The 25,030-nt window shown below is 38.2% G+C and overlaps 1 protein-coding gene across 2 annotated transcripts in view; it reads right to left on the bottom strand.

The window, feature by feature from the left end:
* arhgef37 (Rho guanine nucleotide exchange factor (GEF) 37) overlaps positions 1 to 25,030 on the bottom strand; it is a 46,484-nt gene that overhangs the window by 9,578 nt on the left and 11,876 nt on the right. For both annotated transcript variants that reach the window (XM_041796920.1, XM_041796921.1), the window contains 11 exons: positions 21,205 to 21,707; positions 11,787 to 11,916; positions 9,861 to 10,008; positions 9,582 to 9,781; positions 9,352 to 9,482; positions 6,158 to 6,262; positions 4,629 to 4,742; positions 4,232 to 4,401; positions 2,673 to 2,820; positions 2,316 to 2,444; positions 439 to 634 (listed from right to left, as the gene is read on the bottom strand). In XM_041796920.1, coding sequence (XP_041652854.1) covers positions 439 to 634; positions 2,316 to 2,444; positions 2,673 to 2,820; positions 4,232 to 4,401; positions 4,629 to 4,742; positions 6,158 to 6,262; positions 9,352 to 9,482; positions 9,582 to 9,781; positions 9,861 to 10,008; positions 11,787 to 11,916; positions 21,205 to 21,696 — 1,963 coding nt within the window. In that variant the 5' untranslated portion in view covers positions 21,697 to 21,707. The remainder of the gene's footprint in view (positions 1 to 438; positions 635 to 2,315; positions 2,445 to 2,672; positions 2,821 to 4,231; positions 4,402 to 4,628; positions 4,743 to 6,157; positions 6,263 to 9,351; positions 9,483 to 9,581; positions 9,782 to 9,860; positions 10,009 to 11,786; positions 11,917 to 21,204; positions 21,708 to 25,030) is intronic.

Here is a 25,030-nt window from a genome sequence, read left to right as displayed (position 1 = left end):
TACTTCAAAAAGTCAGACTTTATTTGTTCTTTAAGCAAATTCCACTTTTAAAGTCTTCCAAAATACTGGTATCCAACACCATCTGTATTGAACTAATGCCTACCTGTAATTACAACAAACATTAGAAAGATGGCGCCAAAGAGCTGCAGTACAGTGAGGCAAAACTGGTTCAGTAATGTTTGCTAAAGAGTTATCTGTAGCTTCAATTTCTGTGTCTCTAACTGTTTCCTGTCATTTTTAAACCTTAGATAAAATCAAAATGACAGTGACAGTAAATGAGCTGACTTTGAACATCTAAAAATAAAGACAGCAGCTGTTTGTACATCAAATCCCATCACATAGTATTTATAAAAACATCAGAGTTATTTAAAGACATCTGAAGTTTCTCGATGGTCAACATTTTAATCAGTGACCCTGTGAAATAGGGTTGTCTCTCACCTCCTGCATCAACGAGCCATCTCCTCTTGTCTCCCCGGGTGTCGCACTCACTGATGATGGCCACCAGTTCTCCTTTGTTCAGGTTCAGATCCAGATCACGGCTGCCCACCACCGCCCCCACCACCTGATAGATCTTTCCTGATCCATGCTTATCCATGAGCTGTTTCAGACGGCGCTGAGATGACGGACTCAGAGGCTGAAGGAAGAGAGTTTGTGAAATACAGAGAAAATTAAGGAAACTTAATAACTTGATCAGACAAAGGCAAACAGGTGAAAATGAGCCTGTGCTAAGCTCATTCATCTTAAAGGGCTGTTTAAAGTAATTATTCAAAAATACAGACAAAGAAAATGGCTGGTTCTAACTTGCAACTGAATACAAAAAGTACAGATAATGCAGAAAATTTCAACAAAATAAGAGAAAAGCTGTGTGTTGAGCTATTGGACTCGACTAATTTTAGGAACTTGGCATTTCATGTATTAATAAATATCTTTCATTTACAGAACACTTGTTGCAAACAAGCAAAGTTCTTCACAACAACAACAGCAATGTAAAACTTGAATGGCCATCTGAGGCGGCAGACCCACGCCTAAGCAGCGCCACCGAGGATCTTACGCTCCCTTTGATTACTATGGTGTTCAAAATTTCGAAGTCCAAAAAAAAACAAATGGGTGCGCGGATCATCATCAAAATCTAATCAATTCTTCCCTGTCACTATCCCAATATTCCCTGAAAGTCTGGTGAAGATCCAACTTTCCGTTCTCAAGTTATCTTGTACACATACAAAGAAAGAAAGATACGGAGCCCTTTACATAACCCCCTGCCGATTTCATCGGCGTGGGTAACGAGACAGAAATCTATTTCAAAGACCTCTACAGGGCCTAAAATTATTTTAAAGGAAAATTAAACGAAATAACATTCAGGTAAAATTATGAATGAAACACCAAGCTAACTTGGCTTAATCTTTTAGTTAAAAGTTTTGAATTAACTGGTTGTTTTCTTGAGTTAAAAGACTAATAAGAAGGAAGACAGTTGGCAAATTAGTAACATTATTTTAACTTCTATGCTGTAAGTCTTACTGTCACCTGTGTGAGAATATACAACCATGCAGGGAAGTGATCAAGAAAGTTGCAGAACAAGAAGAAGCACATTCACATCCTTCTCATCCATGACTGATTCCTAATAAATGAATGGCATAAAGCTGCAGATATGAACCACAATCATGACTCCACAATTTCTTCAGCTGGTACAGGAAATCTATCACCTGTTCTAAACTCACCTGAGGTTATTACAAAGACAAACAAAACATGACGTGGCCGTGCAGACCTGCTCCTTCTATGGGTTATTAATTCAAGTTGCCGGGCAGGTTTAAGGAATGTGACTAGAGAGGTAAGTAGGAGGAGTGTATGTTAACAGATGTGTTGTTTCATCAGACTAATTACTACATGAAACCAAGAGGGGAAAAATTAAGGCCCAAATCTGGTTGTCAATCGGACCTTTTGTGCCTTTATTTTCATTTTATTCCAGTGGCACACACTGCCTAAGATTGTCTGTCCAAGAATATTCTTCAAACTGACAGTAAAGTAACTTTCTTAAGAGGTCACTGTTCTTGCTGCAGCTTGGATTTATATGCTAAAAGTCTGAAGTGTGATGGCGGTCATGTGTCCAAACACTGCTGTGCTAACAGCTGTTTTAAATTTGTTGTTCTGCAAATGGTTTACCAACATTTCTGTCAGAGGACATTTGATGTTTTAAGGCTAATCTTGGGTTTTAGTGGGCTCATGCAGTGAAAAGACACACATGTTAAATCTGAGCACGCTCAGTCTACAACTTAACAAAGCACACTGTGACACAACAACTGTTTTATCCCCATACTAACCTGGTCAACTGGGGCATTTAGTGTTTCCTGTACACTTTGACACAAAGTCTCCAGCCTCCTTGCACCTTCTAGCACTGCAGACTCTGCCCACTCCCAGAATGCTTTGGGGTTGAGAGAGCTGTGAGGAAGCTAAAGAGGGCAGAAAGAGAGAGAGAAGCTGTAACTACATAAGTATAAATTTTCATCCATGAAAATCAGCGATCTTTATATCTTCACAGGAATAAAGAAGCATCATGATGTTTACTAACTGCTAGGATAACTGACACAGAATTTGAGTGATGTGTTAAAAACTGATAACCTTGTAAAAGATTATTTTTCCTGCTTTGGTCTAGCATCTGTGCATGGATCTACAAATACCTGCTGTGCAAAGCTCTGGAATAACTGCTCCATATCTGAGGCGAGGTCTTTGTGCAGACAGCTGAATGTCCCCAACATGCTCCAGATCATCTGCAGAGCCAACCCGTTAAACTGAGGGAGCTCATTGAGGAGCAACGTGTTCATCGTTCTGTGAGGAGAGGAGAGGAGAGAAGCACTTTAGTAATTTCTCTTTTATACTTAATAACAAGGAAATTTAGTTCAGCACTGACTTTAACCAATTTTTTCGCTCCCTTTTATTTATCATTCCTTTCCTTTTTTATGACAATCCTAAATTCTGTCTGAAATAAAACCACAGTCTGGTCTTTCAAAGACAGATTCTTAATTTACTTCAGTTCAGTTTTGCTCCAATCAATGGTCATGTTTAGTGACTACAATGAAATACATGTTATCCTTGCTACTTTCAGTCTTTTAATCAAAAGTATTTAACAATTAAATACATAAGTAAGTAAATGGCCCCATTAGAATAAAAGGTTCTGGCTAGTTGAGAACTTGAGGGTCTATAAACACACATTAAAAAACTTTTCCATCTTAAAACAGAATTCCAGCTTCAGAAAGCAGTAACAATATTTCTTCAAAGAAGGGATTTCAGCATTAATGCATCCATTGCGATAAGATTAAGGTCTGTAGCATGTGCATTAAATCCCTTTTTTTTTTTCATGAACTACAAGTTTTAGTGTCACCATGGTATTGGTCTTCCTTCTGCTATAGTGATGAAAAATTAGTCCAGCACTGCTCCTGAATGTCTCATTTCACTTTAAAATTCACAAACAGCTCAGTGGACAAGCCACATTCATCTGGACCTTGTGATGTGGAGTTTTTACTGTCTCCTTACAATTTTTTAGAATCCATAGCAAGATCCTTTCTTGTGGTTAAATTCACGCCAAAATCTTGGTTGTTTTTTTCAGTTTCTCTTACTATTTTTTGCATTTTTCAGCATCAGACCACAGCATTTAAATTCATTGCGCACTGATCTGTCATTTTAAGATGTGTTTTTCAGATCCATAATCTAAAAAAAACACGTCACACACTCAACCCCTGCACACAGAGTCTGTTGCTGGTTATTTGTATTCCCCGTAAAAATTGTGTTGAACTTAGGTGAAAATAAGCAGTGAGGATGAGCCTGTTGCTCTGCCACTCCTTCCTGTCCATCCTATGAGATCTCAGCTTGTGCATCATAGCGCTGTGCCAAGTTGAAGAGATGTAGAACAACTTTTTAATTTAGTCTGTGAATGCAAATCTATCCCTTTATTTATTTACTACTACAAGCAGGCGCTGCTCTGATAAGTCACTTGTTTAAATGACCTTGACTGATACAAAAAACACAAAAAAAATCAAACCTGTTCCAAAAAAATTAGGACAAACATTAACATTTGGGCGTCAGTGTGCATGCGTACTTAAGACAACACAAGATTGAATTTCTTATTTATAGTTCAAAGAATTTGGACAAAACAGTTAAAAAATCCCAAATGAATTTAAATGTTATGTGGACTGACCCCACCACATTTATGTCTATATCCAAAGCTTCTTCATCTCTCTACCTGTATGTGTTGACCACCGCCTGCTCCTCATAGCTCAGGTTGGACTTCTCACAGATCACTTCATAGTCTAGCAGCTTGTCCAGCCTTTTCCTGATCAGGTTCCTCGGACCTACCAGGAGGTCCCGAAGTGCACACAGTGGCTTGTGGATTAATGTCCTCAGCCTTTTCTCCTGAATGGAAACAGATGATGTTTATCATTACAGAAATGCAGCACAGGTTTGTGCATCAGCCATGCCAGATATGCAGGGTCAATTCTGCACAAAAAGTGTGTTTAATTATGGAGTTCTCGTGCTTGCCAGTTTTCTTAGCTCACATTTCCATGTAGATATGCTCTTTTAAAGCCTATCCATCCTAAGTAAAGAATTAAAGCACCACTGGGTAAGATGAGTAGACTCACAAATGTAGGAAGAATCCACTGTCTGAGAGCTGTAGTGATCTCCTTGTAGCAGATAGGTGCCTTCTCTCCATCCAGATCAAAGTCAAACTCCTCTGTTTTACAGGCCAGGAACCCCTGCAGACAAAATTATGAGGAGATCCTATAAGCCATGCTTACTTCTGAGAGTGCTGTTTGTTATAATCTTCAAGGTTCAAAATTAGTTGCCAAGTCTTAATAGCAGCTTTTTTTGATTAACAAAAAGTTAAATTAACCAAGCAAGATGGCAACTTTTCCTGGTCCTGGAAAGAACAGGCTTTATATTAGAAGGAAAATCTGACAAAAAAGGTTGAATATAGAGCTGATCTTTGTTGGTTGGGCAGGGAAAGAGGAAAAACTTTACCAGAGGCTAATTTTAGAGTGGAAATGTATGCAGGAACTTGTGTTTGTGCTTTGAGGACCTCTGGAGCCTCTGAGTGTACACAGTGTGACTCATAAACATGTACAAGAATAAATACAGAGCTATGTCCAACATGTTCCATTTCTCCAGCATCACAAGTTCAGGTTTTAGGCAAGTTTGTGGTGTTTGAAATTATATGGATACTGTATGGTATGTCTTCACTCTTTAGTCAAGACCTGCTGATGTTCTTTAGCACACCTACTGGTTATTTACTTCTCATGCTGATAACTTTTTGGGGGAAATTATTACAGGAAAACATGTAGAGTGTTTTATATAACACAATGAAGAGTTGATTTAAACTTACTGATACACATGGTCAAAATTACAAGATGACAATCTTACATCCAAAAAAGGGATAAAAAATTAAAATTTTCAAATTTTTATTACAGCAGACACAGTTTTAAAAAGAGCCTCAAGAGCTCTTTTTGTCCAAGAGGCAACACAAGCTGAAATCCATAAAAATAATGCTATATGTTATCAGGGTTAGATGCCTCTGTTAATCAAATTTGCAAACTCTCTCTTAGGGGTTTGAAATAAACAAAAGCAGCACAGGTACTAACAAATCATTGTGTGCTCAGCTGTCACTTTTAGTCATTTTAATGAACTTTAGGATCATATCTTTCTCACATACTTCCAGGAATCACCTTATTCACTCATGTGAGATGTATCCAGCAGTTTTTAGAATTCACAAAGGACACAGTGTGAATATAAAGACAAAAACAAACACCTATTTGTTTTTCTTATTGCCATTTAGATAGAAAAGGAAAAACATCTGGGGTTTATGCACTGCTCAAGGCAAATAACCATTCCAGAGAGAAAACAGGATATTTATTCTGCCCTTCCAAAACAGTCCTTGATTTTATTCAAACCAGAAACACACAATAGTCTGACTTTCTTGCCTTCAGGGTTGTGCAGACGTGCAATGTTCCTTAAAATCATACAATTTTAATTTGGTAATCACTTAGTACTTTATAACTGCTGCACACAATGGCTCATTTCCATCCAAAACATTACAAAAAGAAATAGGTTTAAAAATATATACAGAACAAGTTTAATTGAGGTACTATGTTTAAGCTAGTATAAAATTGCCTACCTGTAAGTGGTGAAGGTACATCTCTACGTTTTCAAGGAGCTCCAGGATCCCATGCTCCAGGACATAAAAGAAACCTTCAAGGGCGTCAAACTCCTCATCCACCAGCTAGAGCACAAAGACAAACGTACAGATGATGTTTCATAACATGCTTTGTATAGATGCATAGTAAACTCACTTTTCTACTATTTTTGTGCCTCAAAACTGCTCTTATTGCCTGGAGCCAGGGGCTCCTGGCAACCCTACACCCTCCCTGGACAGTACCCTAGACCAGTGGTTCTCAACCTTTTTGAGTCGCAACCCCCAATTTCACATGTACTGGTGTCCTCCACACTCTCCTATGCCAGCACTTCAGAGCAAATGACACCCTTCAAGTATTCAGTTGTTTTTTTTTGTTTTTGTTTAGTCTATGGGATGGACAGAGCAGCTTCAAAGTAGCTCTGTGAGCTACTCAGCTACTAGAGAGGCATCTAGTGGATTCGTTTTTCAATGTCCACTCCAACATAACAGACGCACGTCAGTATGAGAGCAATGACAGTTGTAACGTTTAAAATGCACTCATCTATTTTCATATGTAGAGCATAATGAACCTTTGCTCCCCCCTCATGGTGTTGGAAAAAAATGACAAAATCCACAGGTTATTTTCCCATGCCCCTGGTAATATGCAAAGACATTCAGAGCTAGGCATGGGTTCTGTCAATCATCCTTCCTGCCCTCAGGCGGGCTTACTCCTCATTACACGCCTTGATTCAGCCTCAATTTTTGGCCCAAACATACAGTGGATATAAAAAGTCTACACACCCCTGTTCAAATGCCAGGTTTTCGTGATGTAAAAAAGTGACAGCAAGACAAATAATTTCACAACTTCTTCCACCTTTAATGTGACCTATAACCTGTACAACGCAATTGAAAAACAAACTGAAACCTTTAAAGGGGAAAAATATAAAATAAAAAACTTAAAATAACCTGGTTGCACAAGTGTGCACACCCTTAAACTAATACTTTGTTGCAGCACCTTTGGCTTTTATTACAGCTCTCAGTCTTTTGGGGTAGGAACCTATCAGCGTGGCACATCTTGATGTGGCAATATTTGCCCACTCTTCTTTGCAAAACCACTCCAAATCTGACAGATTGCGAGGGCATCTCCTGTGCACAGCCCTCTTCAGATCACCCCACAGATGTTCGATGGGATTCGGGTCTGGATTCTGGCTGGGCCATTCCAAAGCCTCAATCTTATTCCAGTGAAGTCATTCTTTTGTTGATTTAGATGTGTGCTTTGGGTCATTGTCGTGCTGAAAGATGAAGTTCCTCTTCATCTTCAGCTTTCTAACAGAAGGCCAAAGGTTTTGTGCCAACACTGACTGGTATTTGGAACTGTTCATAATTCCCTCCGCCCTGACTAAGGCCCCAGTTCCAGCTGAAGAAAAACAGCCCCAAAGCATGATGCTGCCACCACCATGCTTCACTGTAGGTATGGTGTTCTTTTGGTGATGAGCAGTGTTGTTTTTGCGCCAAATATACCTTTTGGAATTATGTCCAAAAAGTTCAACCTTGGTTTTATCAGACCATAACACATTTTCCCACATGCGTTTGGGAGATTTCAGATGTCTTTTTGCAAAATTAAGCCGGGCTTGGATGTTTTTCTTTGTAAGATAAGGCTTCCGTCTTGCCACCCTACCCCATAGCCCAGACATATGAAGAAGACGGGAGATTGTTGTCACATGTACTACACAGCCAGTACTTGCCAGAAATTCCTGCAGCTCCTTCAGTGTTGCTGTCAGCCTCTTGGCAGCCTCCCTGACTAGTTTTCTTCTCATCTTCTCATCAATTTTGGACGGACGTCCTGTTCTTGGTGATGTCACTGTTGTGCCATATTTTCTCCACTTGATGATGACGGTCTTCACTGTGTTCCATGGTATATTTAATTCCTTGGAAATTCTTTTGTAGCCTTCACCTGACCGATATCTTTGAATAATGAGATCCCTCTGATGCTTTGGAAGCTCTCTGCGGACCATGGCTTGTGCTGGAAGATGTGGCTACAAAAATGTCAGGAAAAGCCTACTAGAACAGCTGAACTTTATTTGGGGTTGATCAGAGGCACTTTAATTGTTGACAGGTGTGTGTTGACTCCAGTTTAACACGAGTTTGAATGTAACTGGTTAAATCTAAACACAGCCACATCCCCAGTTATAAAAGGGTGTGCACACTTATGCAACCACATTATCTCAGTTGTTTATTTTTACTTCACCTCCCTGAAAGGTTTGTTTGTTTTTCAGTTGCGTTGTACAGGTTATAGGTCACATTAAAGGTGGAAAGAGTTGTGAAATTATTTATCTTGATGTAATATTTTTACATGACAAAAACCTGGCATTTAAACAGGGGTGTGTAGACTTTTTATATCCACTGTATCTACAAGTCCTGCACATTAATGCATGTTATATTGAGTGAATATAACACCGTAGTTATAAAAACAGTATACAGTGGTCATACGCAAATCAGTTGCTCTTTATAGTCATGTCAGATTGTCTACAATAAAGTTATTTGTTTTGAGTAGCAGCCTTCTGAGAGCCTTTAGCATATCATATGAGTACAAAGCTCAACACCAGCACTCATATAAAGGTCTATTTTGATTCAAGTTCAAAATTCGTCACATTGTTTGTCCTCTAAGTAATCTGTGATATTGTTTTCCTTTCTAAAATTACAATTTTCCTTTTTTGATATGTTCTCAATAAAAAATATAAACAGGCTCCTGAAAATTGTCAATTTTATACATCTATTTGCAGTCTTCAAGTCATGAACCTTAACTGTCTGATAAAGAACAGCTACGTAGAGAGTAGATTTTAAGGTAAGAGCTTAGAAACCTTATCAGACTGAGAGGTGTGACCAGTCAAAGCACAGAGCAGCAGGACAAAGCAAACATCAGAGCCAGTAAAAGGTCATATTATACATATTTCTCTGCCTGTTATTCACTTGTCTGATTAATCATTGACTACAGAAGACTAGCTGGAGGGACAGCGTGTACAGAAGCCTTGAAAAATGACCTCTGACAGTCTTAAACATGACTAGCATGCTGCCTGTTTGATTCTCGTGGGTTTGGTACGTCTTTGAAACGTCTAACTTCCCTTTGCTTTCCTGTCCTAAAGCAATGCAGCTCTAAAGACATTATTTACTCTAGTACCAATAACCTTCGACCTTACCTTAGGAGCAATTCCAGCCTCGTGTTTGAAGTGCTGGCTAATCCTCGCCGTCTTCTTAGCGATGCTGTGGGTGTTGAGGCGGTTGATCTTGTCTTTTATTGTCAGAGTTTCTGTTTTCTTGTATTTGTCGGCTACAATAAGACAATGAGAGATGTAAAGACCTTCCATTTTACCTCCATATATATTCCCCTGGAACATACAGCATGACATGAATTGATTTTAGGTCTCACCAACTTCTCTGAAGCGTTTGTACTCATTGATACGACAGTTGAGAGCAATGGAGGTGTTTGCCGTCTGCTCCAGAAGTGCATATGCTGGGTGACTTTTCTCTGTGTGTTTCTGGATGGTCTGAAGGAGGAGAGGGTAACGAGCGATCCTCTGCACCGGCATCACCAGGAAGAAACTCAAAGAAGTGGCGTTCACTTCAGGCCTACAGATAAACCAAGTGTTATGACTATTGCTAATCCTTCTCTACTACTACCAAACAACAGAAAATGACAAAAACCTACGCTGAGGTCTTGATGACTCTGACAATTTCATTCCAGAGCGCCTCCTTCTGTTTGTAGCTGTTCTCTACCACTGTAACGTGGTTGTAGTTAGCCAGGTATTCCTTATAGGCCGCTTCAATATCTGAGGACAGGCTGAGGAATGAATCACCTGCCAGGAAAGAAAAGCAAAAAAACACATGTAAGGTGTCATTCCAGGGAGCTACACTGATTTTATTCTCTCTGCAACAGGACCACATTTCTTTAAATTGTAGGTTTCACTCAATTCAACAATTATAATTACACATAAATGAACAAAAGAAACAAATATAGCTTCCAGCAGAATTTATTAAACTAACATTTACATTTTTAAACTCATATGCACGCAGTTTTACTTGATTAAATGTGCAAAACAGAATTAAAGCTAAATTTACATGATTTTTCAGTATAATTACCATCGTTTTTACTTTACCTTTTTTCTTAGGATTTTTTTTTTTCAACAATACATTAAGTGATGCATATAGAATAGTTCCTTGATAAAAAATGCAGCAGAATACTTCACCAATTTCATGCTAAGAGCTAAACATATATCGCAGGAATCAAAGATTGTAAATGATACACAGTACAATGCAGAACTTTTAGGCATGTTTGAGCCAAAAACTGAGGCTGGATTAAAGAGTGTAATGGCGAGTAAGCCCATGTGAGGGCACCATCGGGTGGGACTGAGGATTGGCACAACCCTGGTCATGCTCTGGATGTCCTTGCACATTACAAGGAGCATGGGAAAATAGTCTGATGACAAAACAAAGTCCACACCTTTAGGGCGGAGTAAGGGATGGATATGGCAAGTAAGCACAGCCTAGGGTACTGTCCAGGCAGGTAGTAGGGTTGCCATGAGCCCCTGGTTCTGCTGCGGATGCCCAAGGGTCCATATATTGTTGGCGCTTTCAAAGTGTGTTACCAGGGGTGAAAAGGTCTGGACAAAAGAGATACTATCGAGCTTGATCTTTGCTGCTGAGCGGCACCAGTGCGTCTACGTGTAGAGCTTGACTTGCCCTCCTCTTCCTCTCCAGCCTGGGTTGTGGCCCATCGGGCCCCATGATGAGTCCTAAGCGGCCAATGTGCCTAAAACTTATGCAAATGACTGTATTTCTATTTTTCTTGTAGTCATGGTTGATTTTGTAATGTTTTCTTGATGTTTCAGTTCATTGATATTTACAGGAAGGCCACATGTGGACCCCTGACCACTCGTTGCCAACCCCTGTTGTATAGTGCAGTGACTTTTTATGCGAAGAGACGAAACAAATCAGAGGTTCTTTTACTACTAAATAAGTTATACCTTTCTTTTAACAATTCATTTAATCATGTAGAAAGGATTTCATATTTTGGAAGTTTAATGTGGTCACTAATCACAGTTCAAGTAGCATTAAAAACAGGCAAATACAATAAGAAAATCACAATATCCATTATAAAACAGAGTCAAAGTGGGGGGAAACTTTAAGTTTACTTCTTTTGACTACCTTTCTGTGAAGGCATAGGGAATGTCTCCTGCAAATCCCATAATCTCTGTCTTTTTCAATTTGTTTTAACAATGTGTTTATATGTCAACAAAAACGTATACATCCAACTTTGGTTTCATAGTTAGTTTGCATCAAACTTGAAAACTTCCCCTGACCAAATCCTCTGCCTAAAACTGTCAGTGTGAGATGGTCTGAATGCGAAAACAGGCTCTGACAACAAGATGTGTGAAGATTGTGTTTCCTGTCAGATAGTGTGTTCAAAGTCACTGACATACAGAGGAAGACATCACTGAAACTAGCAGCAGCTTCACCACTTCCTGGATAATTTAGCTCATTTTACAAGATCATTCTGATAATATCTGTCAGTGTGATAAGAAACTTGTGCATGATACCAAATTTCAAAGAAGCAAGTCAAAGTTTTCTTTCTTACAGAGAGTCTCCAGATAGTGAGGATCTCCAGGTTGGACCTTTTTCTGGTCCAACAGACTGAGGAGGCGACTTGAGACGTTGATCACGTCCTCTATGTACAGAAACATGCTGTCTAGGTTGGCAAGAGGGGGCTGTAGTGGGCAGAAGAACAGATATGCATGAATCAACTTCTAGATCAAACATTTTTATGATCAAATTTTCACTCAAATTAGACAAACACACATCTTCATACTATTATTTTACTCCAGCAAAACATATCACCACTGCAGAACACAGAAGGGTTAGTAGTTAGGTCGCAACCCACAAAGGCCTTTGGGGTTCAAGCCCAAGCTGTGGCTCCTTTTTTGCATGTCATTCCCCACTTTCTCTGATTTCTCATTCTTACTACTGTCCTATCTTAATGAAGTCAAAGGCACAAAAATGCTGCCACCTTGTTTCACTGTTGATGTTCTGGACTCCATTAAAAAAAACCTTCCTGTTTTTCAGAACTCCCATTAAACCTGACTCCATTTTAATCCTTGTTTCATTTCAGGAGAAACTTTAAAGACATTTGACCTGGTCCTTAATGTGCCCCAATAATCCATATATTCTTCTTCTTAATGAACTATATTTCTGGAAATAAAACACACATAGAAAACACAAATAGAATGTGAAAGTGATTGTTTTTCCAACAAACTCAGATATTCACCCAAAAAAAGGTTTGTAGCTTTTTTTTCCACAAAATTATACTGCAAATATCCCATGGTAAGAATCTTTTCTTCATTACATTTTAATCACATTATCTTTTTATTACATTCCATGACTGTATTGAAAAATAAACTGTTTTTCTGTGTTGTTCAAATTAAGCACAATTTCCTTGTGTGCGTAGAAAATGTTGTGCATTTCAGAAAATTGTTTATGAATGTTGTGAAACATTTTCCCTTAATTTAAGTTTCTGTGCTTAAATATTGCACTTGGCCAATTAAGGATTTCAATAATATTACAACTTATCATTTTCCGGCTTTAGATGCTTGAAGAAAACCAAATAGATGAACAAAATGCATATTCAAAAACAGACTTATTAGTACAAATCAGACCAAAGAGAGATAATACAATAACATGTTCATGGTACAGTAAAGGTACATTTTGATCAAGGTCTGGAGGGTTCCGAGTTGTAATTTCTGATCTTTCTAACATTTCCACAGCCAATGTCTGTCTAGCCTTGCTCATTTCAATTGGAGCTCTGTCTCCTTAAGAATTCCATATCTTTAAACTCTGCTTAGTCTGCTGCAGTGGTCTGCAGGGGAGGAGGAAACACAGAGGGATGGAAAAAGGCTGAATAATCTGGCATGGAGGGCTAGTTCTGTCCTGGTCTGTCCCCTGGACTCTGTGGAGGAGGATTTGGCAAAGGTGATATCCATTAAGGACAAACCCTCTCACCCTCTGCATGACACTGTGGGGGACCTGAGCAGCTTCTTCAGCAGCAGCAGACTGTTACACCCACCTGCAAGAAGGAGCGCTACCACAGATTATTCATCCCAACTACTGTCAAAGTTTTCAACACCATCAGGTGAAATTCAACTACACCTCATATACATTAGGGGCCATAGCTTTATATGTGTATATATATATGTATATGTGTGTGTGTGTATTAGGGCTGGGCAATTAATCAAAAATTAGATTAAATCACAATATGTCCTGCTGCAGTTTTCAAATCACAGTAGGTGCAATATTTCTTAAAGCTTAAATTTGTGTCAAAATACCACTTTAGGACCCCTTTTGCAGCAGAGATGTTATGTATTACATTTCATGCAATCATTCTAGTGCCATATTTTTAGAATAGTGTACAAAAAAATCAAATTCTGTTCATCTTTGTGTGTTTTTCTTATTAAATATGACAACTGTGTAAAAGTGATCATTTCCTTTAATACAGTTCACATCAAATTTGCAAAATAAGTACATATTCAAAAAAAAATTCTGCCCTAGTTCAATCAAATATGGTGTTGGTTATAGTATAGAATGAATTATTGCTTGTTGTAAAATGCATGAGATGAGGAACTTAAGAAGTAATCGCATATTAAATTGCAATCACAATATTGGGGAAAAAAAATCGCAATTAGATTATTTTCTCAAATCGTTCAGCCCTAGTATGTATACGAGTATAAATATGTACAACATACGACCAATTGTATATTCTCCTATAGTTCAAAAGATGTTGGAGCCACCTTTCCAGAGTATGCAATTTTTCTTTGTATTAAATTAATTATGTTATTATTGGTAGAGGTTCAATGTTCCCTGAAAATTTAGTCACTCTTCCACATCAGTGCCATGCAATCTAGTCTTGGTCCTTCCACAAGTGAAGGTGTACACATGTAAATATGTAAATAACATTTTTTTTATTTTATTTATGTATTTTTTTGACATCTAATTTCTGACGTTTGTTATATATTGCCAATTTCTCTTGTGGAGCTGTTGTAATAACCAAATTCCCCCCAGTGGAAGGTGAATAAAGGTGTATCTGGTCTTAATAAAAGCAGTCTTCCAGCTCCAAAACAGCTCTTCATTTGGTATGCTTTTGGCTTTTAAGTCTAATAAAAACAACGATAATGGAAAAATGAGAAAACATCGGCCTGCACCTGTCGCTGACTCCAAGAACTGGTACGTTTGTGGACAGGACATCACCATAGCTTGTATATTGTCTTGAACTGAACTTTAAGTTAAATCTAGGGTTTATCTGTGAAATGGTATATTTCCTTTAAAAACATGTTTATGACAAAAAGAAGAAGCTGTTCAGCTCAGGACAAAACATGCTGTGTTTTGTGTTAGTTCATTACTACTGCTGTCCAATGGGAAGTGAAGATTCTACTGACCAATCGATGGACTGCAGTGAGGCTAGCTCCGCTCATAAGGGTCAGATATGTATGCTTGGTGCCCCAACACAGGGGTGCCACAAAAGTAGGATGGTATGGATCAGTCGTTTTGGTACCCTACCTAGCTTTTAACTGTGGGAAGGCAAATAACTGCCTATCATCCCAAGCCAAACCAAACCAGACAGCTAAGTGGGAATGCAAGCTTGAAATTTTCAAGCCAATGAAGCTACAAGACAGTAAGAATGCCAGTTTTGACTTTAATAGTCAAGGAAAAATTATGCTAGCAAATCAACCTAACATATTTAACACAATGTATTATTTTCTACACCAGACAAAATTGTAGTGTAATGCTGAACTGTGTATTTATTTACTTATGCAAATGTAATGCCTCCCTTGTGCAACATGTCTCTGCTCCCTTACAAGAAATATGTGCCTGCACAGCTGATAAATCACCGCTTTGTTTGGCTTCATTCTGTTATAACAAGAGAACAGTGGGTTGTGCAGGAAGACTGAACAATCTGCACATTACCATCGAAGACAAACCAGCAACTTTTCCTGTCACACAATAGCCCCATTCAGTCACATATTTATTCTTTTTCTCTGCCAAGCTATGAGGCATCAGTCTGCAGCTCCACTTAGCTATTCTCCTGCTGTGTTTACTCCCTTAGTCAGATTCCTAATTCACATTTTAACCACATTTTCACCCCATCTCTGATTTTATTTTTTCAATTTTACAAATGCCACATAACACAGATAGACCTTTTTCATAATATCTCTTATATATAATATCTCTTCTTCTTCATCTAGCATTCCCTCTGTGTATTATCATCATTTTAACGCTCATGCACTGCTCAGTCTTTCCTGCCCATAAAGCTTTATTCCATTATGCTTTACGAGGCCTCATTTCATTACTGCATAATAAATGATTATTAAGCAGCAATGAGAAATGCATCAGCCATAATGAAAAGTTAACAATAATAAACCATAGAGCTGCCTCTGCAGAAACGCTCCCCTGGATGCTGCAGAGCATGAAGGCATCAGTCTTATTTAAGAGGTTTAATTTAAAAGTGGTGTCCGACCATTAAAAATGAAAACACAGAAGTAAATCTGCCAACACGATCACACTAATGGACAGAAATCATGATTGCATTAGTTTAATGTGATAAATGTGATTAGCACAGTAATTTCATCATGTTGACTCTGCAGAGTGAATTTGCATTTATACAGCTTTCTGTACAGGAAAAAAATAATTATTTTAAGTTGAAAAGAGCAAGAAAATAAAATCTGGTGAGGCTGGGGTTTAACAACTTTTTACTTTCCTCCTAAACTTACACTTGTGTTTTATTTCATACACTTCTGATGCTATATGTGCTATTTAATTATTTTCTGTTTTACAGATATTCTTTATTATTGGAGGAGAATTTCAATATAATCTCTTTAGAAATTGGGTAATGACATTCTCTCGTACCTGATCTTAATTTTATCTTTTAGTCCTTTTTCAGTTTAATCAGAAAATGGGACAACTATATGTTTTAACTGAACTCTACCGTTTTCAAATTACTGGGGAAACGAGCGCATTTCTAATCCAAACAGCTGTTTATTTAAGTTTCATACTAAAATCAAATTTCCTTTTCTTCGTGTGACACTTAACAAATCATAATATCTTATTTACCTTCAAAAAGGTTCATCTTACTGAGCCAACCCGAACATACCATAGTTTAATCCTAACCCTCCTTAAATAAACTGATTAGCTTTAATCCTGCAGCTTAATGCAAATTTCAGCACTTCTTTACTATCTTTAACTTACATTTTTGCTATACAAAGTTTTAGGGCAGTTATCATTAGGGCTAAATGATTTGCAAAAATAATCTAATCATGATTTTTCTCCCCCAATATTGCGATTGTGATTTAATATGTGATTATTCTTAGGTTAAAATTATGTGTTTTTTGACAAATTCAAGCAATAAATAATTCCCTAAGTAAGACCATGTGTACTGAAAACAATGAAAATATTTCAGGAGCATTTAATCCATAGTAGCATGAATCTGAATATGAGGGTGCAACAAGCTTTGAGCTATAAATGAGGGGTGGGGGAGGTGAGGCTGGCTACCAGCTGATCGCAGCTGGGGTATGGCTTAATGCTAGGCTTCATCAGTTTTAGACAACGAGCTAACTATTTTTGCTTGTATTGCAAATGTGATGTCATTTGCTTTGTTTAAGGGCATTATCATTTTTACGTCACTCATTTTGACTAAAAAAAACATACATAAAACACAATACAGAGGATTTTTGTGAACCATTATAAAAAATGGACACTTGAACGTTTGCATTATGTGCATAAAATCTCTGCCGCTGCAAAAAAAAATTGATTTATTTAACTGGTATTTTGACACATTTCAAGTGAAAGAAATATTGCAACTTCTGTGATTTGTAAATTGCAGCAGGCCATATTGCAGTTTAATCTAATTTGCAATTAATTGCCCAGGCCTAGTTATAATTGATGCATGGAGCAGATGAAGAGGATAACTGTCCCACAGCAGCAGGTGTGATTAAAGGAGTTGTTTGAACTGAGGACAGTCAAAGGTGATAGTAGACCCATGAAAGCTACAGATTCAACCTAAAGACCGGCTCAGACCAAACAAATTCAGCCAGATTTAAGCCCGACTGCAACGCTGCAGCTCATCCTCAAAACTCGGCCAGATTTAGAGAGTGGGGAAGGACTAAGTAATCTTGTATTGTGACATAAATAACAACGCGTCCAAGACGTCCCACGACCATGATTCAACAAGACTAGCATGTCAGAATTTTTCGTACATTGTCGTCTAGTTTGACCCCCTGACCTGACGTCAAAGACGTGAATCCTGATGTCTACCAAGAGGAGTGTTTGCTCCTTATCTTTGCGTCATCATATACAAGATTTACCACTTTTGATCCCCTTTTATTCCCTAAAACTAATGTGTAAATTATATTTTATTTGAGTTACGTTATTACAGTCATACCTTAAGTTCTATCTGAAGGAGAGCCAGTCCATATTGTCCTCCTCTTGAGACATCCATAACTGTTATCCATAATCTAATCCATAATTGTTTCTTATTTTCCTTTTTTATGAGCTAAAGACCGCTACAATCACTTAGCGCTTTTGCTGTAGAGTGACTGACACTCTTTGACCCGTGCCCCGTCAACCTGTAATCTCACACTCAGTCGGGGGAGACAGTGGTGACATCAGCATATGGTGAGCGTTCAGGATCACTCTTGTAGTGTGGCCAGGCTGTCGGCCAAGATGGGACAGTATTTTTGTTGTATAGTTTGACATGGTGCTGTCGTGAATGACCCAAAAGATTGTGTAGCCTGAGTCGGCCTTTACTAACAGTTTTCACAAAGAAAAGCCTTAAGCCAGATGTATTTTAAAGGCCCTTGCACCTCAGATACATTTTATTCATGTGATTAATGAGCAGAGGTCTCAAGTAACTAAGTAAAAATACTTTGTTACCTTACTTAAGCAGAAATTTTGGGTATCTCTACTTTACTGGAGTAATTATTTTTCAGCCTACTTTTTACTTCTACTTCTTATATTTTCAAGCAATTATCTGTACTTACTACTCCTTACATTTTAAAAATAGCCTTGTTACTGCTATTTCATTTCAGCTTGTTTTCATTCTGGCATGTCATCGTTCAAAAAAAAAAAAAACCAATAAAGAACCCAAAAACCTATCCAGATAAATCATGTCATCCGGATAGAGTGAATTTGATTGTGGTTGGATGAGAACTTTAAACATAATACCATTCCAACACCCTATTGGTTTGTACGCGAACCATCGCACCTGCGCACGGCACAAATCACGTCACACTCCAGCAAGGAAATAGCAGATGCATGTAGCCTAGTATGAAGATGTCTGTGGCAGAGACTCCAGAGAACTGGAGCGAAATGTCCCAACCAAGCACCAGCGAGGAGGTTGGTAGTACACATTATGGTTCTTGAGAGTATTTACATTGTACTAAAATGCGTTAATTTTCAATGGGAATAAATGTGGCTGAAACAGCTGCATCCCAAATTCTTCAACATTAACATTTTAATATAACATTACAGTCATTATGGCCTTTAGAAAAATGTTTTTTAGGGAGGTGGGGTAGTGCACTATAGGCCCCTGTGGCGCAGCGTAAACTTTTGTCCATAATGGCATTTTTTCCCCCTTACATTACTTTTACATTTATACTTTAAGTAGTTTTGAAACCAGTACTTTTATACTTTTACTTGAGTAAAAAGCTTAAGTTGATACTTCAACTTCTACAAAAGTCTTTTTAAACCCTAGTATATATACTTCTACCTGAGTAATGAATGTGAATACTTTTGACACCTCTGATAATGAGCACCTAGTATTTTTTCATCCTTGTAGTGGTGCCAAGCTTTCACACCAGCAATGTAGTTTTGCTATGTCGAACTGATTAATTAATACATTTTTGGATCATGGTATATTTTTCTTAAGTTTTGCTCTAGACGAGTGCTAATCTGACCAATAAGAACACTGGCTGTGCCTGTGGTGGAAGAGTTTTGAGGCAGAAGAGAAAAAAACGTCCTCACATTCAATCCTTTTCGTCTCAATATCTATATATCTATATATTATGCTAAGTTATCATAGGCTTAAATATGATAGTATGTAGCCAAGCAAAGATTGAGACAGACACCAGACAGCCTGACACGTGTACATGTGAACCAAGTGGACTATCCGCACAGATGGAGCTGTTTCCAAACCAAAGGAATTTAACTACAAAGTCTTCTCTTACCTCAGACATATGGCTAATCACTGCTCTGGGTCAATCAGCTCACTGAAATCACTCCTCTGCCCAGTCTTGTAACACAAATGTGCCCCCCTCACAGCGAACCTTGAAAGTGCTCTCATTTTTATGACCAAATGGTATTTTGCTTATTGAATGAATGAAAGATCAGTCCATCCTCCCAGCCAACTTGGCTGCAAACAGGGAGCAGAGCTGCTGATGGCAGTAAAATAAAACAGCACGGACCACCTGCCTGTGTGTGAAGGTACTGTTACAGTAACAGAACGGCAAAATCTTCCTTTTACCTGTTTCATAGGATAGTCTAAAACACACTGCAAACTTTTGCAGTGCAAATGATTTTGAGAATGTGCATAATTTATTTGGAAAATTGCATCGCTCCTAATGTGCATAGAAAGTAGGGCTGAACAATTTGCAAAAATAATCGAATTGCGATTTTCCTCCCCAATATTGCAATTGCGATTTAATATGCCATTATTTGTAGGTTCCTCATCTTGTGTTCATTTACTACAAGCAATAATTCATTATTTATTATAATCTGCACCATATTAGATTAAAAATGGGGGATAAATAATTAAGAAAACCAAAAAAAATGTGTTACGATTTTTGCTCTAACTGCAAATTTCAAACCAATTGTGATATTGAAGAGGGGTTTTTACGTTATTCTCATTTTGATTAAGAAAGAAATAGACATAAATAAGAAAAGGACTTCTGTAAAAATCTAAAAAAGACTCCTGAATGTTTGCATAATGTGTAGAACATAAAATCGCTGCTGCAATTAAACTTTCCTTTTTTTTTTTTTACAAATTTCAGGTTAAAGACATATTGCATTCTCTGCAATTTGAAAATTGTGGCAGGCCATACTGCAATTTAATCTAATCTGCAATTAACTGCCCAGCCCTAATAGAAAGGCGTGTAAGAATTTTGTCTCCAAAGTTTTTGCATTTCCATTCCATCAATTTGTGTCGCCCTTGGTATGCAGAACGGCTTTTACACATCCTAACTTGAACCTTACACACAGTCCAACACACTTAGCTGACATGACCTCTTCAAAAACAAGACTGCAAGCCCTGTGATTGGTCCACTGGGTAGTACTGGGTGACAGCTAGTCTATGTTATGCCTACAAGAATAATGTTTGTGCTTGAGAGTGAGATAAATAGCTACAGATGATGAAACAACTCCTAAAATGTGCTTACAAGTAAATATACAATTATTCCCCTGTTCTCTGGATCAGCTGATTCAACAGCTGTAATTCCCATCTCCTGCGACGTCTTTTCTCATTCCTTCTTTGCAATAACTGCAGTAAAATCTGCCCAATATTAATCAGCTCCAGTTTTATCATAATATGCTTGGTTTTTGGTTTCTAGGTTCCCTCTTTACAAAAGACAAAGAAATGTGCCGGCTGGACCAGGACAAAGCATGAAAACATCACTACTGAGTAGTTTTTGGGTGGAGCACTGAGGAGCAATGTAGAGACGCCAGCGCATAAGTATGCAGTGCTGATAACGGTGTAGGCCAGAATGGCATAGATTTGATGCAGAAGTACAAACCAGGCCTCAACCTCATGGGTTTACTAATTTTATGATACATTACAGACCTCCTACTCACCTCTGCTTGCCCTTTCGCTTGTCTTGTTTTATTAATGAAAAATAAACATACAGTTTGAGAGTTTTATCATCAAATATCTATTTTCATCCACTCAAATAATCCAAAGAACAACAACGCTTTTATCAGAAGTATGTTTTTCTATCAATTACTGCTTCAAACACCTTTCTTACCTGTAGTTTCTGCAGGTTGCTCCTGATTGTCACTGTGCTGACTTGCAGCAGTCGAAGGTAATTCCTCTCAGACATGACCAGCTCCTCTATAGCTAACAGCTGTCTTTGAGCTGCCCTCTCTTTAGCTGCTTTTTCATCTTCTTCAGACTTTCTTTTAGCCTCCTCAGCCAGCCTCTCCTCTGATATCGAGCTCTCCTCTGAGAAACTATCCTGTGAGGAAAGTTTTGTTCCTGTAGTTAAAGTGTCTGTGTCATCAAGTTCTGAGCTCTCAGCTGGTGCCTCCACAACGACGGACACATTCGACTCCTCTTCTAAACTTAATGTCTCCTCTCCCAGCTGATCAGTCTTTGGGGTTTGGTCCATCTTGTCCTGGACTTTATCAGTCATCAGATCCTTCTTGGTGACCTTCTCTGCAGCTCCGCGGGAAGACAGAGCAGGTTTAGGGAGAGCCAGGGAGAAGGAGGAGGGCTGAGGCCTCCGGGGCACCTCCATGATGGAGATCACTGTCAGAGAAAAAACACGTTATTATAAATACATGTTTAGCTCTAATTTTGCTGTTTATGATCGTTTCCTTTATTGTATTCACTGTTAAATACACTGACAATGATATAACACTTTTACAGTCATTCTAAGTTTTTAATAAACAGTTAAGAGTGGAAAATATAAAATAACCCTTGATTATTCCCCTTAAAGATGGCAGAGTCCTAAGCATTCACATCTTAATAGGATATGCTGCCACTGATTTTCTAAGTTGTCTTTGTGAAGGGCAACAGCTGCTAGGTGTCCAATTTCTTCAATTACTCTGCAACAGAAATACAACACTAGATTTACAATAACCCATGCTGACAAGGAAGGACAACTTTGAGTGAAAAATATCAGGTTAGTTCAAGAAATCTTAGATCTCAGTTTCCTAATTCTGATAACATTTCATCTTAAATGAGACTTTAACCTTTAAAACGAGGGAATAAAAAAGTAAAAAATAAAAGTAGCATGGTAAAAAGAAAAACTAGGGGGTGCTGAGGGCCTGTGATAGGTTGTATCTCATATGCATAGATGGCCTGGATTCAACCAACCTGTAGCTCCTATTCTGTATGTGAAGCTGAATGAAAGTGTACAGCATCATTTTTACTGTGTTCAAGGAATTCTGTGTAACAAAAAACCTTTACTTACACAACCATGTCTTTTATTTAAAGACTGAAAAAGTGAACAAAAAAAGAACTGTACGTTTCTCTAAACATCTGCTGCCAATCAACCTTACTGTAGGAACATTCCTTGAATTTCTTGGCAGATAATGTCTCAGTGCTCCCCCTGACTCTAGCCGTATCACTGGGAAATGATTCACACTCATATAAAGACCTCTAACCCAGCAGTCAGCAGCAGAGTGCCAGATGACGTGGCTTTGTTTATACTGTTTACTTCACACCAGCATGTAGAGAGGGGGGGGTGTGTATTGTCATGGATTCTCTGAGCTGGAGCACCTCGTGTTGGCTCGGCGGGAGGCTGCCAAACTGTTCACAGAGCGACTATAACACTGCCAGCGCTGTGACAATGAGCCTTTACATAATTCAGCTGTCTATGGCAGTTTTATTTTGACCCAGTGATTGCACCATAACATCTTTGTGAAGAGTTACTAATAACATCAGCAACATGTTCAGACTTTCCCTAGAGCCTCCCTGTCTCTATGGCTGTGTATTTCACTGATACCAACTGATAACAAGATAAAGAAATGTTTCAATTCTTTACTTTCTGACGGTCTGACACTGGACAGATATTAGTGTGAAAGTTTCTGAAAAGCAGGAAGAGGGTGGGAATTAGTGAGAGTGAGCAAGTTCTTCTTTTTCAACACAATTTTCAGTTATGTTTTGAATATGGTGGCTGGTTTTGTTAAGTTTTCTATTAGACTTTATTCACATGTCCAAAATAAGAAGTCAACCAAATAACATAAAAAATCTTCATACTTCCTACTGTACTGGTTTACAGACACATTTCCTTAACTACCATTGAACTTATGGTTCAATATGCAGCTTATTTCACTCCCAAAAATATCAAAAACATAACATGTAGTACTATTGTATCAATAAATCATCCACTCCCACTCTATAACAAACTTGATTTACTTTAATTACAGCGTGATACAGCATGATATCCTGAGATCATCGTTGTCCTTCTAAAAGCACTTCACTGATCCTTCAAACAGGAAAGCAAAAAAAAAATTCCACAACATAACACACTGTAACATAAGCAGTTATTAAGCCAACTAGAGGAATATTCACTGCCAAATGTATTGACGATTGACTGATCAGTTTGATCAAACAGGTGCTGCTTCAAGCTATTATCATCTGAGAAATAATCAAAGTTCAATCAACAATGTTAGTGATTGTTAGCTGCAGTTGTACAGCTGCATGACATCATCTTCTGTACACTGACTGCTTAAAGTTGGGCGTACACTGTACGGATTTCGTTCCATTTAGCCACAAATTTTGAGTTGCATGACTTATTTAGAAGCCGTGCTGTCTTCCAGTGAGATCATGCCTCAATTGTCGTGCAGAGGGATACAACGGCTGACAACGACGCCACTACAGCCAGACCAGATGACATGTTTGATGTTTTGATTAGTTCTTACTGCTGGTTTGTTAGTTTAGTTTAGTTTTTATTTCACAAAAATTCTTCATTTTAGTGTAGTTTTTATTAGTTTTAGTGTTAGTATTTGGTTTTTTTTGACAATGTGGGATACCTGCCAAGGGAAAAAACTAAAAAGGCTTCACTTTTACTCTTTACTTTTCACTGTAATTATTCAACTTTAATGTCTGTTTACAATCAAGACCTAAAATGATCATTGTGTAAGGTTATCTTCAACCAAATCAGGTGATTTTACTCCCTCTAGGCTTAGGTGTTAATGTCAGTCACTATGATAGTATCAAAGACAAAGATGAGGAGATTTTGCCCCTAATTCTCTTCTATTTTAGTTCGTTTTGTAAGCAGACAATACAGTTTTAGTTTGTTTTCATTTTATTTGTAAAGCTTAGTTTTTATTTAGTTTCAGTTTACTAAAATGATTTTTACATTTTAGTTTTAGTTATTTAGTTAACTATAATAACCTTGCTCCAGACTCCCACAGTGAGCACAGAATCCCAAGCAGAATCCTCAACTTTGTTTTTTTTCTTTTTCATTTGTAAACTGTCAGACAGCTTCTTAATTTATCAGGAAACCAGAAGAAATGTCTTTCTAATGTCCCCCCACCCCGCTATCATAAAGGAAATAAACAAGCAGGAAATATTCCAACCCACAGACCTCAAACTGACACAGATGGCGATGTCGTTTGAGTGTGTGGGAGAGAAAAGACATAGAGCGAGAAAGAGAGACAGAGAGGACATGACTAAATACAACTTCACCCTCAGTATGTGAGACATTTTTAAAGGAAACTCTACAGATTTTTCGCCGCAGTCCATCCCGACTTTACTCGTACAGTGTGAGCACTCATGTGGTGCATGACCATCAGACCGTCTAGTGATTCAGTCTCCCAGTATGAACTGACATTCTGCCACGACTGTTGGCAGAGCTGGGAGAGTTGGCTTGATATCGCACGGCTTTAGATATTCAACACAGCTAGTACTTTGACGACTTTAACACAAAAATAGCGATGCACCAGTGCATTGGTTTCATATCAGTCTCAGCTGATACCATCCTTATGACGGACATCAACCAACAAGTAACGTGGGCATGAACCAATGCCAGTAATAATAGTAGCAGATGTATATCTGTTGATGTCGAGTCAACTTTATTCTAAACTATGCTCCGTTTTTGTGGTCAAATATGAGAGAAAATG

This window comes from Cheilinus undulatus, linkage group 10 (assembly GCF_018320785.1).
Source record: "Cheilinus undulatus linkage group 10, ASM1832078v1, whole genome shotgun sequence".
NCBI classification, from domain to species: Eukaryota; Metazoa; Chordata; class Actinopteri; order Labriformes; family Labridae; genus Cheilinus; species Cheilinus undulatus.
This window is presented reverse-complemented; position numbering and strand designations above follow the sequence as displayed.